Consider the following 16,435-nt stretch of genomic DNA (forward strand, 5'->3'; position numbering starts at 1 on the left):
GCCAGGAGTCAGGAGACTTTGGGTCCAGTCCTGCCCTCCCCAGGACAGGGGATCTCAGCACCTGCCAAGGAGCCCTTCCAACAACTTGAACCTCTCGAGTCTCAAGTCCCTCATCTGTAAAATGGGATAATAAACCCTTGGCTGGCTCTCAGCCACAGGGTGGATGGAAGTCCTCTTTAAACCCTGCAAAGGGACAGGGCTGAAATAACTATAGCAATGAGGACAGGGCGGGGAGAGCGACCCTCCAGGGGCATCCTCAGCATGAAGGGAGGGACGGGGTGAGGGGTGTGAACAAAGGTCCCCAAACCCATCCCTTGCCGATGACAGGCTGTTGCTGCTGGCTTTCAGTCCCTGCCACCTCAGATAACAATTAGCTGGGCAATGGCAAGCACGAGCTGACAGCCCCCATTTGTTGCCCCATGTCTCTGTGCCCAATCTGCCCGCAATCAGGCCCCTGAATTATTTATTCTGTTGTTTGTTTAAAGATACGTGGCCTGCCAGTGACAGAGTGAAAAATGTCCCTGTTTCACAAGAGTGACATCTCCCCACTTTTCCCGCTCACGCCCCCTCGGTCTGGCATCCCCAGAATTAATCACCTGGCTCCCACCCAACACGTCTACAGCCCCTGCTGTCACCGAGCTAAGGGGCAGTGGGGGCAAGGGGCCCTGGCCTCTGGCTTCTACAGCAGCTCTCACCCTTCCCCTGCAGGAAGCAGGGGGCTGGGAACACTGTATGTCCCCTCGCCAAGCCTCCGCTCCCCTCCTTGTCTGGTGGGGGGTGGGGTGGGAAGGGGTAGTAATTGTACCCTGTCCCCATGTGACCAACCTAAAGAGAGTCAGAAGAAACAATGTCTATCACAACTGTCAGGGAAGGTCCCACACTCTGCTTCCCTCCTTTGGAGTCGGGGTGTTAGCTCTAGTTAGCCGCCCATGGTCCCTGGAGGGTTAATGCCCCACTCTGATGAGCCCGGGGGCCGGAGCTCGTTTGAGAGACCTGCTCCTGCCCCAGCAGAGTAAGGTATGAGGGATGGAACCCGGGAAGGGTAAATCTCCATGGGAAGGAGGAAAACAGAAGTCAGGAGTGGGGGGTGGGGAGCAGTGAGGGGTCCCTGCTCAGGACAGAAGGGCCTGGCTAGGGGCCGCACGTGGGGTTTCTGCAGATCTAGACACAAAAGGCCAGAGGTGGGGAGTTCTAGGACAGTGCCCCTTCCCATCTCAGAGTGGAGGGCCCACGTGGTACCTGAAGGGAGGGCTGTAGGTCCCAGGGAAGCTGGTGCTCTGGGAGGAAGAGCAAGATTGAAAAGAACCAGAGGTCATTTGGCAAAAGACGGCGTTGGGGGTGGGCAACACAGAGTCATCAGGATGTCAGTGAAAGGGGTGTGTCAGAAGCCAGGTATACTGCTCTGCCCGGAGAATGGAGACCCAGAGATAGGGAGGCCATGTGAAGTCAGGGTCAAGGGAAAGACACTGTGTGGGGCCAGCCAGCCACCACCTTGCTGTGTGACCTCAGGAGAATCCCTCACCCTCTCTGGGCCTCGGCTGCGAATCAAACCTCTAGCCCTACCCAGGCCTCACGGGCCTCCTGTCGAGATCACGGAACAGGGGAGAGGGCTTTGGGAGTAAAAAGTCCTGTTTGGATGTAGGAAGGGACTCTCCTTCTTTCCACAGGTGGCAGTCACTCAACAGGCGGAAGCCATGCCCAGAAAGGAAGGGAGGATGCTTCACCCGGAGCCACAGGTGGGGAGCCTGTGAGAGGCGCTGCCCCGGCCAAAACACACCAGGGAGGCCAGGTCTCCTATTTCTCCTGACCTACTTGCGGATGACAAAGGGCCTCCTCTCCGGAGCCCGTGCTCCAGACCCTCCTGGAGTCTAGCCCATATCCCTCCTGCTGCCATGGCCGATGTCCATTTGGGGCCTCTGCCCCAGGACTAGAGGCAAGAAGCTGAGTGTTAACTCCCAGGTCCCTCTGGGACTGAAAGTCTCCTGGGCGGGGGGGGGGGGGGCTCTGCTCCTCCTTCCCCACCAACGGGAGCCCCCCAGGACTCTCAGAGAGCAGGGGAGGCAGGAGATGCTGCCATTTAAACTATTTGGGCACTTGCAGGATGTCCAGGGAGGGAGCCAGCATCTCAGGGGGGCAGGGTGACGATAGCAACCCCTCTATCTCTCACCCCACAGGTGGGAGACCCCACGGCTCACTTCCCAGCGCAGAGGCCTCCGTCCTTCTGAGAAGGGAGCAGTGATACTACCGTGGAGGTCAAGTCCAGGCCAGGCGCCTGCTGGCTGCGTGACTTGGGTGAGTCCCTAATCTTTCTGAGCCTCCCTTTACTCTTCTGTATTACACAGATGATAAAAATACCTGCCTTTCAAGGCTGCTGTGAAGACGAAAACTGGTGCATGGTAGGTGTGATACACAATCAGGGTTTAGGAAATGGTCACCACTATTACAGGTGCCCCCAAGGTCTAACCTGTCCCTCACATGCTCTGCCTCTCTCTCCTCTCAATCTCTTCTCACAGAGGGCTGGCTGCAGGGGGACCAGAAAAGTTGGCAAAGATGGTGGCCTTGCTCCCTCCCATGTACATTCCTGCCCAGGCCGAGACCTTGGGCCTGCCCCTTAGATGCCAAGGTCCCTGTGTCCTTCTCTCTCCCCATCCCCCTCTACTGCTGAGGTCTCCTTGGACAATCCCTTGGGAACACCCTGCTACCTGAGAACTGAGGCCTCTGAAGGCCCTCTGTCCAACTCACTCCTTCCCTTACCCATCCTGGGGACCCACATCCTGAGGCCCCACACCCTCAGGGCCCTGGTAGAAGGTGGCCAGGCTGGCACCAGAGCCTCTGTGCCCAGGTTACTTAAGGGCCAGAAGGCAAGGGCCCTCGAGACAACCCCTTGACCAGAGAAATCCCAGAGTCCCCCATCGTTCTGCATGAACCACATTCCCCCATGGCCTCACCACAGGTGGGCAGATATCCCTGGAAGGGGGTAGCCAGGGCTAGGTGGTGGGGGGGACCTTGAGGTTCTCTCCTGGTTACTAGGATGGGGCGGGGCAGGGGGGCACTAACCTGGTGCATCAGGGTTCTCCCGGAGTTCCCACTCACCTGTGGCTTCGGGGCTCTCCCAGTACCCACTGAGGACCCAGCTCTGGGAGGGGCGTGGCCTGGGTCCCCGGGGGTGGGGTGGGGGGGCGGGCCTTGTTGAAGGAGGAGACTGGCCTGGGTGGGCCCAGAGGGAAAGGAGCAGGGCTGGGCACTCACCTGGGGTCTCCAGGTTCTCGCAGAGCTCAGACTTGGCCTCACCATTGGGCCGGAAGCTGCCCTTCTGCGTGAACTTGTTGGACATGGTGGCGGCGGTGACGACGGCTTTGAGGCTGCGCTTGCGCTTGGGCACATTCTGCTCCGGGTGGAAGAGGATGATGTAGACCTTGGGCATGTAGAGCATCCCCAGGGACACCGAGGCGCTCAGACTCACCGAGACGGTCAGCGTCGTTGTCTGGATGTACAGCTGGAGGGGGGCCAGGGGGACGGCGTCAGAGAAGGCTCCGCCTGGCGCCTCGGGGGCCCTGACCCCAGAGACAGACGCACAGAGGACAGACCCCGGGAGCCCTGTGTCCCACTGACTTTGGGCAAAAGGGAGTCAAGGTATAGAGCCAGGACTTTAGACCAGACCAAATCCTGGCTTTACCACTTCTAGCTATGTGACCTTGGACAAGTCCCACCTTGTGCCTCAGTTTCCTCACGAATAACACTGGCATGATATGATAGCACTTACTTCATAGGGTGGCTGTAAGGGTGAAATGACTTGACAAACGGTGAATGGATGTAGAACAATGCCCGGCACGTGCTACGTGCACGGAAGGGTTCCCCACTCCTACGAGCTATAGGGAGGTAGGGCCCTCAGGGGACCACAGCTGAGCCTCCCAGGAGCAGTCCCCTGCGCAGGGCTGGGAAGGAGAGGAACATCTGTTGGTGCAGTAACTCCCAGTGGGTGTGCCACAGCCCCTTGACCAAGCGTCCATTCAGTGACGCGCCCCCCCCCCCCCACGCCACCCTGTGCAGAGCACTGGCACGGGAGCCACAGCGCCTGGCAAGATATGGCGATGGCAGCATTGGTCAAAGCTCATTTCACGCTCACTCGCCAGCACTAACGGTGACAGATGTTTAGCAAAATGAAAGTCCATTAATCTGGGTGTCGGCTAATCCATTCTTCAATAGTGGGGCCTTCCACGCAGGGCCTGACAATTCCCACCGCCCCCGCCTGGGGTCCCCTCCCCGCCTCCTCCTTCCTTCCCAGTCCTCCAAGCCTCAGGTGCCCCTCTAGCCGCCCCCTCAGCCTGGGTGGGGCCAGAGGAGGCCGAGGCTGTGGCCCCCAGGTCTGGGCATAGGGAAGGCAGGAAACGTTCTGCCCCCTACATTGGCTGTTTCTAGGCCTGGGTCCCCTCCCCTAGGGCCTGGCTGATGTGCCACCTCCTCTAGGAAGCTCTCCCTGACCCCCGGTTTTATCCGACCCCCCCCCCCCCATGACACCCATTCTCATATCCCACCCCATCTCCTGCCCTTCTCCAGAAATGCCTCATGACCTGGGTCTGAAGGCTATTGTTCCAGCTCCCCTAGGGAGAGAGGCTGTGGAGAAGCTCTAGGGTCTGAAAGGAGGGAGGGGTGTGACCCTGAGGAAGTCTCAACCCCTCTCTGGGCGTCAGTTTTCTCATCAGTGCCATGGGATGAGAGCACCTACCTCTCCCAACCCACGGGCCCACCCAAACACAGACCGAAGCTGAGTGATCTTGCACAGCAGCGTGGGGAAGGAGGATGGGAGTGTGGAGAAGCTGTTTCATTGTCACCGTTCAGGAAATGTCACAGGCCCAGGGGAATAAGAGCCTAGTCCCCAGGGAGCACACACCCCTCTGGACACAGTCATCCCCACTCTACCCCACCCCCGCCCTTATACTCCCACCCTCCAGTGACAGTGTTACCTCTAAGCATGACTAGCTAGTGGGAGGGTGCTGGCTACCTCTTCTACCTGCTGAGGTGGGCCTGGTGGCTGGGGTGGGGAAGGGGGGGGAAGGGGACAGGCTCCACACCACTGGAGACAGCAATGAAGGTCTGGGCTAATCAACATCTTCACCATTGGACAGGATGAGGGTATGTCTCCCTCATTAGATTGGGGGCTCCCTGAGGGCAAGGGCGGTCTTGCCTCTCACACTGGGGGTTCTTGGGTATAAGGGTCATGTTTCCAAGTCAGATACACCCTCTGCTCCACCTTGTTGATTGGGTGGGGTTAGGAGGGTGCAGTTGGGCCCATGTGGAGTTGGTGGGACCAGGGACAGAAGCCCCTCTCTGAGCCCTGCAGTGGACACAGCCCTGTGTTGGGGACCAGAGGCCTGAGGGCCAGACTGCACTCTGCCCTGACCCACTATGGGATGCTAGGCCCCTCCAGTATCCCAGGCAGAGTCAGCTCCGTGGGTATACACACTTGGTTTCATGCCCTACTGCCACCATCTTGAATGCTGAATCATTTTTGAACAAGGGGCTTTCCCCTTCTTTTTTCACAGAGCCCTGAAAACCATGGAGCCAGCCCTGAGCAGGCGGGGGGGGGGGGGGGTTGTGGGGGGGAAGAGCACAATCCTTGGTGTTCTATTTTCTATTTTGCTTTTCAGCCTAGGAGCCTTTCTGCAAACAAAATACAAGATGCAGTGTAAATAGATCAAAGCTAAGCAAAGCTGCTCCCATCTGCTGGGGGCCCACCCTCCCAGCCTGGGCCCTGGGGGCTCTTCTGGCCATGCAGGCTGGGAGTGGCCCGCTCTGTGTAAGCAGAAGTGGGGCTGCACGCCCCCAGTCCCTTTCCTTGCCCCAGGGTCTGGAATGCCCACCCCACCCCCAGATCAGGCACCATTCTGGGGCCTCCTGTGTGAAGGTGCATGTAGCATGCTGATTCTCTCAAAGAAGCAGTGGTCCTCTAGAACCTCTAGAACCCAGCAGGCACCCCCAGAGGGCAGGGCCCAGGCACGGATGCAGCTCTCAAAGGCAGATGGGGTGAGAGGCAACCTCCAGGATGTGCTTTCTTCTCCCACTTGCCCATCTCCCAGACAGAGGTACCTGAACTCCTGTTCCCCTCTCCAGTCAGGCCCTTGCCACACTCTGTCCTCTGCAAGAAGTCCTGCCTTAGCCTCACAAGTGACCGCTCCCCAGAGTGCAGGCTGGGTTTGATGGGTGTGGACAGAGATCACCCTGGGGGTGGGGCAAAGGACACAGAAAGGAGCTGCCTGGAGGTCGACAATGCATTTTCCTGTTTCTGTGCTAGGCCTGGGGGGCATACGGTACAGGGGGCCCTGCTGAGGGGACTGAGGAGTTCTGCCTGCTCCGTGCTTCTGCCCAGGCCGACCCTAGTGGCTACTGAGATCCCCAGGATCTGTTCAAGCCAGGTCGATGAACTTCCCCACAACCTGGCCAGCCCCTGGGGCCAGGTCCTGCCCAAGGCTGACTGAGCAGTAACCCCACGCGGTAGAGAAAGCACACTCCAGACGGCTCAGTCATGCCACACGGCTGCAGTGATAACCCCTGGAAATCCGGGCTAATGCTGGGAAATCCGTCCGCCTGCTCATCGGAGCAGCACTGACAGCTTCACTCTGCACCCGCACCTGCACGCGGGGGGGACACGGGCACCTGCTGGGCACCTGCAGGCGTGTGTGCACACGCACCTGGGCACACGCCCGTGCCCGCAAACGTACACACCCATACACACACGCATCTCTGCATTCACACGCACACACACCTGAACTCACCCCTGTACACTCATGCCTGACTCAGACCCCTGCCTGGGCGCGTACACACACACACACACACACACAGCAGCCAGGCCTACAGCTTCCACTGGGGCACCTTGTAGTGTTGACAAAACACAGCACAGATACAGCCCCAGGACTGCCTATGCCTCTAGGAGGTCTGGCGGTCTGAACCCGCAGGGACTTCAGAGCTCCCCTCCCCTTCCTCATTCAGAAGCCCAGAGGGGAGGGTCGTGTCCCCTGTCCCACCCCTCAGGTGCAGAGCAGGGTCTTAGGCCACAAGTTGGTGTGAGGCCAGCCTGCTGTGCGACCCCAGGCAAGTAAGTCCCTGCCCTTCTCTGGGCCTCAGAAAAGATCATTTCAGAGGCTCCTTTTCATAATCAATACTGAGGGGAGCCTCCTAAAAAGGGAAAAAAAGAGAGGCAGGCAGGGTGGCCTAGAGAGATGTGGGAGCTGAGAGAGGGGGCTGGGCCTCGGCCGCTGGAGGGTCTGACACCCCGGGAGGGTGTGGACCCCACGGGGGAGCACTGTGCTGGCAAGCAGCCAGAGGAACCTACGGGAAGTCTGAGTAAGGGGCTCACCCACCGTGCTGTCTGCCTTCCAGCCCTGTACCGTTACTCCCTGAGGAGGCAAGGGAAGGAGCCTCCTGGTAATGCCGAAGGTCATTTCTCAAGCCGCCAGCTTCCTGGACTGGGGCGTGGCTTCCCCTGCTGGCTCTGGAGGCCCCTTGGGCACTGCGGGGCAAGGGGCTTCTGTCTGCACCTGCACCCCGCAGGCCAGTGGGGGGCTGGAGACCTGGCTCACAGCGTGAGCTGGGCCCAGTGGCCGCTTTGACTCAGGTCAGAGTGCAGGGTGACCTGGAGCCAAACCGGAGGGCTCTGACCTCAGGGCACTGACGTCTGCTTCTCAGGACCCCTCAGCCCACAAGCCGCCATTGGAAGACAGGCCACAGGCCTCCCTGGGCCAGGCCACGGGTTTCAGAATGGAGGGCACAGCTCCTGCCCTCGAGGAACCGTTGGAGGAGAAGTGGTACGGGCCAAAGAAGCCCCAGGGCAGGGAGGTGTCCCGGGGCTGCAGGGCGCAGCGTGGACTGGGCTCCCGAGTTAGGCGGAGCAGGGTCAGGTTCAGCCATGCCACTTACTGGCTATGTGATCTCAGACAAATCACTTCACGTCTCTGTGCCTCCGAGTCCTCATCTGTTAATTGGGATGGTGACATCTACCCTAGCCTGCTGCTGTGGAGCCTGCTGGCCATTAGGCAGAGTGTTTGGCACATGACAAGCACCCCATCCATGGCAGCTTTGGCAGCAGCCTCACCGAAAGCCAAGCATCCCTAGGAGTTCACACCTGGGCGGGCTCATGGCTTCAAACGCCATCCACGGGCTGACGACTCCCCCGGCTACATCTCCAGCCCGGCCCTCAGCCCCGAACCCCGGACTTGTAGCATATTCAACTTTTGGCTCAACGGCGGCACTTGGCGCTCTAACAGGCATCCCAAACTTAGCAAGCACATCCAAAGGACTGCCCGATCTCTGCCCCCAAGCAGGCTCCTCTGCCGTCAGATTCCCCACCTTAGGGCTGGACATCCCTTCCTTCCGATGATCCGCACACCGAAAACTACAGAGCCATCCTTGATTCTCCTCTGCACTTCTTGCCCCACATGCAGTCCATCCAAAATCCAGCCAGCCCCACCTGCGGGAGCCCCCGCTTCCCATCACCCCTGCTGCCAGCAGCCCCTTGTTGAGATCACTGCAGTTACCCCCACGTTGGCCCCGTTCCTGGCTCACTTCCTCAGGGCTCCGCCCAGCAGCAGGAGGGATCCTTCTAAATCTGAACTATGTTCCATTCCTCACCGCTCAGAACCCCACTGTGGCTCCCTTCTCGCTGACGGTAGAAGCCAGCATCTTTCCCACAGCCTCCGGGTCCTCCGCCATCTGCCCTGTCATCTTTCTGACCCTGTCCCCATCACCCTCCTCCGGGTTCCTCAGCCCCAGCCTCCCCGCCCCCCCCCCACAGTGGGTAAACTGCCTTCGCACCCATCATGCCCTGTGACTTACAACACCTTAAGGACCGCAAGAGAAGGATCATGGCCCCAATCTACTGATGAAGAAACTGAGGCGGAGAGGCCAGCTGGCTTGCCCAGGATCCCAGACATGGAGCTCGGACCAGGAGCTGGGGTCCTCGGTCCCCACAATCCCCCCTGTCTCTGGCCTCTGGCTTCCGGGACTCCCAATCCTTTAAGATAAAACCCCACAGAAGCCAGGCAGTGCTGGGGCCGGGTTGTGGGCAGAGTACACAGGGTCCTGGGGTGAGGCCAGGCCCACAGGATGGCATGACAGAGCCAGCAGGACACAACCTCTCTGCAGCTCTGGATGTTGGAGGGGATGACATCCCCGGCTCCCGGGGCATCAGAGGCTTGGGGACCAGGAAAGAAGGAGTGAGTGCCTGATCCCTCCCTCCCTCACCTAGGGATCCATTGGGATCCCGTGAAGGCAGAGAGAGGGGCAGACAGAGGAGGAGGAAGAGAGGAGTGGAAGGCAGGGAAGATGGGGCTGGGTAGGGACAGAGGTGAGGGAGAGTCTCGAAGAGAATGGAGGCTGACAGAGGGTCAGCGTCCAGGGCTGACAGAGAGGAGAGAGGGAGGTGATGGGAGGGAGAGAGGAAAGAGGGAAAGAGCTGCGGAAGACAGGAGGGAGAGGAGATAGGAGGGAAGGTGAAGCAGGAGAAGAGAAAGGGTGGGAGACAGGAGAGACAACCTGGAGGCTGGAGAACAGACTGGAGACAGAGAAGGCAGCGGGGAGTGGAAGAAGGCATCTCCAGAGCAGGGTGAGAGGCCGGGGAGCCCCCGGAGGCTGCCTCCGGGCTCACGGCCTCTCACCCACCCGCACCCCCCACCCCCGGGGGGCTCCGCCACTCACCTTGTCTGCCGACTGCGAGGTGCCAAAGAAGATGGGGATGAAGGCGAGCCAGACGATGCAGGTGGTGTACATGGTGAAGCCAATGGGCTTGGCCTCGTTGAAGGTCTCCGGGACACCGCGTGTCTTGATGGCGTACACGGTGCACGTGACCATGAGCAGCATGCTGTAGCCCAGCAGGCAGATGAGCGACAGGTCCGAGATGTCGCACTTGAGCACGCCCCTGGCGAAGCGGGGGTCGAGCGTCCGCTGGTCCTGGAAGTCCACCACCGAGTGGGAGGGGTCCACCACAAACCACACGCAGATGCCAAGCAGCTGCAGCGAGATGAGGCTGAAGGTGATGGCCAGCTGCGAGGCCGGGCTGATGAAGCGCGGGGCGCTGACCGACCGCTTGCCCTGCTCGAAGATGCGGTAGATGCGGTTGGTCTTGGTGAGCAGGGCCGCGTAGCTGATGCTCATGCCCAGCCCCAGGAAGATTCGGCGCAGAGAGCAGGTCCCCAGGTCAGGCTCGGCAATCATGAGGAAGGTGGTGGCGTAGCACAGGAAGATGCCAGCCAGCAGCACGTAGCTCAGCTCGCGGCCCGAGGCCTTGACGATGGGCGTGTCGTTGTAGCGCACGAAGGTGACCACCACAAAGAGCGTGGCAGCGATGCCCACCACGGCCAGGAAAAGGGGCAGCACGGCCCAGGGCGAGTCCCACTCGAGCTTGATGATGGGGATGGGTCGGCAGCCCGTGCGGTTCTCTGTGGGCCGCATGTCATACGGACAGGTCTTACAGGTGTAGCGATCCACCTGGTACTGGTACCCCGTGCAGGGCTCACAGTGCCAGCAGCAGGGCATGCCCTTCACGGTCTTCTTTCGCTCGCCCGGCTGGCAGGGCAGGCTGCAGATGGAGCGGGGCAGCTGCTGCCCACTCCCCGGCCACTGCATCCGCTCTATCTGCCAACGACAGCACAGGGGAGCCGGCCTCAGGATATGCCGCCCGGTGCCCCGGGCCACCCCACTGGCCCCACGCCTCAATCACCCAGTTAAATGGGGAAAATGCAGCCGCCCAGCCCCACCAGGACCTGCCAGACCCAACAGCTCGGTTTAAATAAGCCCCCGCCCCCGCCGCGTGATTCAGACATAGCTGACCTATGGGGAATCCTAAACTCTCAAAGACCGTATGGAGACACGGAGCCCAGAGAACAGCAGTGACAACCTAGAGTCACCCAGGGAAGCAGAGAGAGCTCAAGAGTTCTGAACCCCAGCCCCTTATGCCCTTGCTGGTCCCCAGACCAGCAGCATCAGCATCACCCAGGAGCTCGCTGGAAATGTGGCATTTTGGCCCACCCCAGACCTACTGTCTTAGGATCTGAGTTTTAACCAGACCCTGCATGTGACTTATGTGCATGCTGAGAGATGCGCTGCCTCACGGCTTAGCCCAAGGGGCCTCCTCCGGGCGGCTCAGGAAGCTGAGTTCAGCAGAGAGCAATGAACAGTTTTCACAGAGGATACGTAATATGTGCCCAGGGGTTAGCGTTTCTTTACATCTTGCTCTAAATTCGTGCAAGTCACTGTCATATGTCCCCGAAGACACAATTGCTGTGAGCAAAGGAGCCACAGGCGTGTTGGCACACCCTACTGAATTCAGGGTTACAAAAGTCTGGAAAGTAGGGGAGAGGCCCAGAAGAACTCTAGGCCCTGAGCAGAGGGAGTCTGACTACACTTGGGAGCCATATTCAAAGCATCCGTTCCAGGGGTGCCTGGGTGGCTAAGACAGTTGAGCATCCAATTCTTGATTTCAGCTCAGGTCATGATGGAGGGGCTCCCAGGGTTGTGGGATCAAGGAGATCCCAGGGTTGTGGGATCGTGCCCCACGTCGGGCTCCGTGCTGAGCGTGGGGCCTGCTTAAGATTATCTGTCTCTCTCTCTCTCCCTCTGCCCCTCTCGCCCATTTGCACTCTCTCTTTTTCTCTAAAAAATAAAAACAAAAAACAAAGCCTCTATTCCAAATAAAGTGGCCCTTAGGGAGAGTTCACACTTGGAGAGCAGCACTCCTGGCCAGATAGGTGCCAGATAGGAGCAGCTTGTCCTGTGGCTCCGGGCATGACAGGGCCACATGATCCTAAAAGCCCAAGAGCACAGCAACAACCCGGTGCCACCGTCCCGCAGGAACAATGAGGCGGGACAACCCCTGTGCACTGGAGCTGTGAGACCACAGGGGGACACAGGGCAACAGTGGCTGTGCCAAAAAACTCTGGCTCCGGCAGAAAGAGCAACGAACGCGGGTGAATCCTGGGACCACAGGTGTATTGCTGGCCAGTCACGAGCCCGGCAGCAAACACCTCAACCTCTCGGAGCCTTTGTTTCCCCACCCTGATCCAATGATAGCAAATATGAGGCCACTTTGCCCTTTGTTACTTATTGTGGCTTCCATCTGGGAGTCATAATGAAATTCTTAAATCTCCCCAGAACGTCAGTGCCATGGGCTTTGCGTCTGTTCCCTGCGGCACAGCCAGCCCCCAGCACGGAGCTGGCACACAGGGTGGAGGGGGGCGGGGCAGGGAATCTCTGCGGACTCTGTCACAGAAGAAGTGAGGTCTGGGCACTGGCCACGAGAGGCCGCCTCACTTGCAGACCCGGGGGGGGGGGGGGGGGGGGGGGGAGACAGTGGCAGGCAGGGTGAAGTCTTTTCCTCCTTTTCCTTTCCCCACAGCACAGACCAAACTGAGCACTGGACAAAGTGGGGAAGAGGAGACGGTTGAGGTCCCCTTCCCCCTAGCCTTTCCCCCCCAACCCCAGCCCCAACTCCATGCTGGTGGAGGGGCCCTGTATCATCCGGGACGAGTCCACGGACCCCCCCCCACACCGCGGCCCTGCCTTCACTTACCACATCTGTGGAATAGGATAAAAATAGTACCCGCCTCACCGGGCTGCCATCCGCACAGCCGGGTCGCGGGTTTACAACAGGAGCTGTACACAGCAGGTGCTCAGCAAGGATTAGCTGCTGCTGCTGCTGCTGCTGCTGAACTGAATCACTGGCCCCCACTGCTCCTCCCACTGCACCCAAATGAGACACGCCCCCATTTGGGGTACTGTCCCACTTTGCCAAGTGCCCCCACCTGCCCTGTTCTGTCTCCATTCACCAACCCAAGGAGCATTGCTGTAGGAATGGGCTCTGCCCCCCGCCCTGCTGTGTGGCCTTTGGAACATCCCTCAGGCTGGGTTTCCAGAGATATTTCCTCTGGCTTAGAAGATTGTCAGAGCTAAATGGAATCACAGGCAGAAAGTGCTTTGAGGAGCTCAAGGGGCTCATCGCTGGAAGATTCTTACAAGAGGGGACAGCAGGGGCACGATGCAACTTGCCCAGGGTCTGGTGCAAAGATAGCTGAGGCCAGACATGGGCTTCCTGCGCCTCTCTGGTCCATCTGGCTGTCACACCGTGCCCACCCTGAGCACGTCTCACCCCTCACCCTGCAAGGGAGGGGCCAAGTCTACAGGCATTTCCTTGGGGGATGAACCACAAGTCCTCTCTCTCCAAAAACATGGCTCCATTCTCAGCCAGGTACACTGAAGGCCAGAGGGGGAAAGCCACCAAATCCCTGGGGCAATCACGAGCCGGGGAAAATGTATCTAGGAGGACCCAGGAGAAGACCCCCACCCCCAGTCGCCCATAACACCCAGAAAAATGACGACCTTCCAGTGCAGTATGATGGCCGTAGGAAATGCTCTCAAACAGCTTTCCACCCACCACCAGAAACCCCATCTGACTTCGCCCTCTGCCTTACGCCACTGTCCTCCTTGTCCCAACGCAGCCCTCCCCCTCCTCATTTCCCTTCCCCACACCAGCCCAGCCCTTGAGCCATTTCACTCCGGGGTCTTTCTCTGCCAGCAGGTGGAAGGCAGGACGGCCCGAGGCCAAGGGAAAGGACAGGGATCCAGCCACCAGAAGTCCAGCTGTCCTGTTCCTCCACTTCAGGCTGGGGTGGCACTCAGGGCCCTCTGAGGCCTGGAAAGGGGCACAGAAGGAAGCCCCCACTTGGCAGCAGCAAACCCCGGGGTCAGGACTGGTCGGGGCTCCACAGTGGCTGCCTCCCCCTGCTCTTCCCTCCTGGGGCCCCTCCCTGCCCTTGCCAGGCGCTTACTCTGAGGTGTAGGTGGTCGGTCCAGGAGCCGATGACCTTGTACTCAGCTGAGCCATTGCGCAACTGATACTGGTAAATGTCGTAGCGCCCGGGGGCATCTCCATTCTCATTGAAGGTCACGGGGTTCCCGGCGATGCCTGTAGGGGCCGGGGAGTGTTACGCACTCAGTGTCTTGGCTGAGCTTTTACTAAGAAGCAGGGAGGATCACGAGCCTAGGGCAGGGACACCTCCGGGGAGGCCCCTGTGTGGAACATCTTGAGAGGTTACACCCCCTGGAAACATCTGAGGAGACACCCCCCCCCCCACTCTCCTACCCCCACAGAACCCTGGGAGCCCTTCCCCTGGCTGCATGGCCCAGGACACCCACCTGAGAAGTTGACGTTGCGGATGTACTTGAGCAGCTGGGTGCCGTCCACGGGATCCATGCGTGGGCAGAGCCCCACGCGGCCCGGACACAGGTCACGGTGCATGGCGTGCAGCGCGTGGCCCATGGCATACACAGCATCAATCACAAACTGCACCTTCCCCTCCTGCTCATATGCCGAGTCCTGCCCAATGCGCTCTCGGTCTGCAACGGGACAGCCAGAGTGGGGCGTCCGTGAGGCCCACCATCCTCACAGACCGTGTGGTGGGAACCAGAGCGGCTCCCCGGGGCCAACAGAGGTGACGTAGCCCTTCCCTGCACACCTAGGCCTCCTGGCTCCTAGCCCAGCGCTTGCTCTATCACCCAAGAGATGGTCTTATGGAAGCACCTGGGGGACGATCCCAAAAAGTGAAGGGGAGGGTCCACTGCTCTCGCCACCCTACTGCCAGACCGTGCGCCCTGACGCCCCAGGACAGCCAGGACAGGCCCGCACGTCCTGATCGCCCTCAGAAGGCAGTCAGCCAGGGGGTCTCCCTGTGGCTGCGGAGCCTGCCTGATGTCCCTCAGCCTGGCCTAGACTAATCACGCCAGCGGCTGGCCCTCGCCCAGGCTGGGGATCGCCAGAACAAGAGCTATGACAGTGAGGGCAGCTCACCCATGGACAGCCACTCCAGCCAGGGGACGCTGCCCCCGGCACAGGATACAGATGGGAAAACTGAAGCCCAGAAAACATGAGAGCCTGGCTATGGATCCCTCAGGGTTGGGGACCCAGGCCACCTGGTGCCCCCTCGATGGCTTCCAGTGGCCCCAGACACCAGAAGTCACCATCATCCCACCCCAGGGCACCGTGGCCGTAGGGCTCCGGTCTCCCATCCTCACCCCCTAGGCCCTGGGCCCTGTGCAAGCTCCTTGGCTGCCTGAGGCTTCAGTGTCCTTTCAGTACAAAGGGGATCATAATCCTGTCCCACAGAGGCTTATATGAGATGAGGCACGGAAAACACTTGGCACTGAGTAGGTGACTAATCCACATTATCATTGTGCTAAATTGTCAGAATGGGGGGGCGGGGGGGTTCTGAGGTGGGCAACAGAGGACCTTAGGCCAGAGCAGGCCAAGAAGGCTTTCTGGAGGAGGAGGCTCTTCCTAGCCTGGGCCAGGGTAACAATCAGACGATCCTAATCACTTCTAGTGAGCACCTGCTCTGTGCTAGGCATTGTTCTAAGCTCTTTATGCATAATAACTCACCGAATTCTCACAAGGGGGCTATGAGGTGAGTAATTATCCCCATGGTTCCCCACAGGAAAGCCCAGCAACGTCCCAGAACCACAAAGTGCTGAACCTGAACTCAGTTACTCCAGCTCCAAGCCTGCGCACCACTCTCGGCCTGACGGATAGTAAGAGCGGCATCAGGGGGACAGGAAAGCAGGGAGGGGAGAGGAGGGGGCTGGAGGATGCAGAGTGGAGGCAGGGAGAGGATGGGCAGAATGCTAGAGAAGGCTGGCTTCCGGTCCTGAGGCCACAGCCCCTGCCCGCATCAAGGCCTGCGACTTCCTCCCTGGAGACCAGGACAGAGACATTAACCCTCGCAAGCCACGCCCCCCATCCCCTGCCACATACACCCCTGCCTCCCTGCTAGCGGGCCTCCCATGGGCATCACTTGCAGAGGTGATTCCCCAGGGGCAGAAGTGGCCGCACCCCAGCCTAGCCCCACGGGCCACAGCTTGGGCCTCCCATGTCTATTGTGCAGGGGGCCAGGTAGGGCTGGGGCAGCGCCAGGCCCTGCTCCCCTGGGAACTCCAGGGGTCCCCATGCCCATCCCTCCGCCTTGGACACCTCAGAGACAGACACAGGGTACAGAGAAACCCACTGCTGTCCCCGTGGGCTCTCCACCATCTAATCCCCTCCCACCCGGAGGACACCAGGATGTGGGGATGACTGGGCTGTGCTTCTGTGTCCCCTCAATTGGCCGGACCAGGTGGCTGGGACCCCACCCCATCCTCAGCCTAGCTCAGGGCTGATACTCCCCACCTGCTGAGCGGATGACAGAAATCATGGGATCCCAATGCTAGGAATGGCAGGACCAAAGGGGTCGTCTGCTCCAATTCTGTCACTTTACAGATGAGGAAACTGAGGCCTTGAGAGGAAAGGCCCAGGTCACATGGCCAGTGGGCCAGGCCTCTTGATGATAAGATGAGTGTCCCTAGCTACAGCCCCTCTCCCCCCTTCCCTCCATTCCAGACTGCATTCGACCTGAGGCCT

The 16,435-nt window shown here is 59.8% G+C and overlaps 1 protein-coding gene across 3 annotated transcripts in view; it reads right to left on the minus strand.

Annotated features, from left to right (window-relative positions):
• Positions 1-16,435, minus strand: part of GRM4 (glutamate metabotropic receptor 4) — a 70,137-nt gene that overhangs the window by 3,627 nt on the left and 50,075 nt on the right. For all 3 annotated transcript variants that reach the window (XM_047860891.1, XM_047860892.1, XM_047860893.1), the window contains 4 exons: positions 14,182-14,382; positions 13,815-13,951; positions 9,691-10,626; positions 3,250-3,496 (listed from right to left, as the gene is read on the minus strand). In XM_047860891.1, the coding sequence (XP_047716847.1) occupies positions 3,250-3,496; positions 9,691-10,626; positions 13,815-13,951; positions 14,182-14,382 (1,521 nt within the window). The remainder of the gene's footprint in view (positions 1-3,249; positions 3,497-9,690; positions 10,627-13,814; positions 13,952-14,181; positions 14,383-16,435) is intronic.

Source organism: Prionailurus viverrinus, chromosome B2, assembly GCF_022837055.1.
Source record: "Prionailurus viverrinus isolate Anna chromosome B2, UM_Priviv_1.0, whole genome shotgun sequence".
Classification (NCBI taxonomy): Eukaryota; Metazoa; Chordata; class Mammalia; order Carnivora; family Felidae; genus Prionailurus; species Prionailurus viverrinus.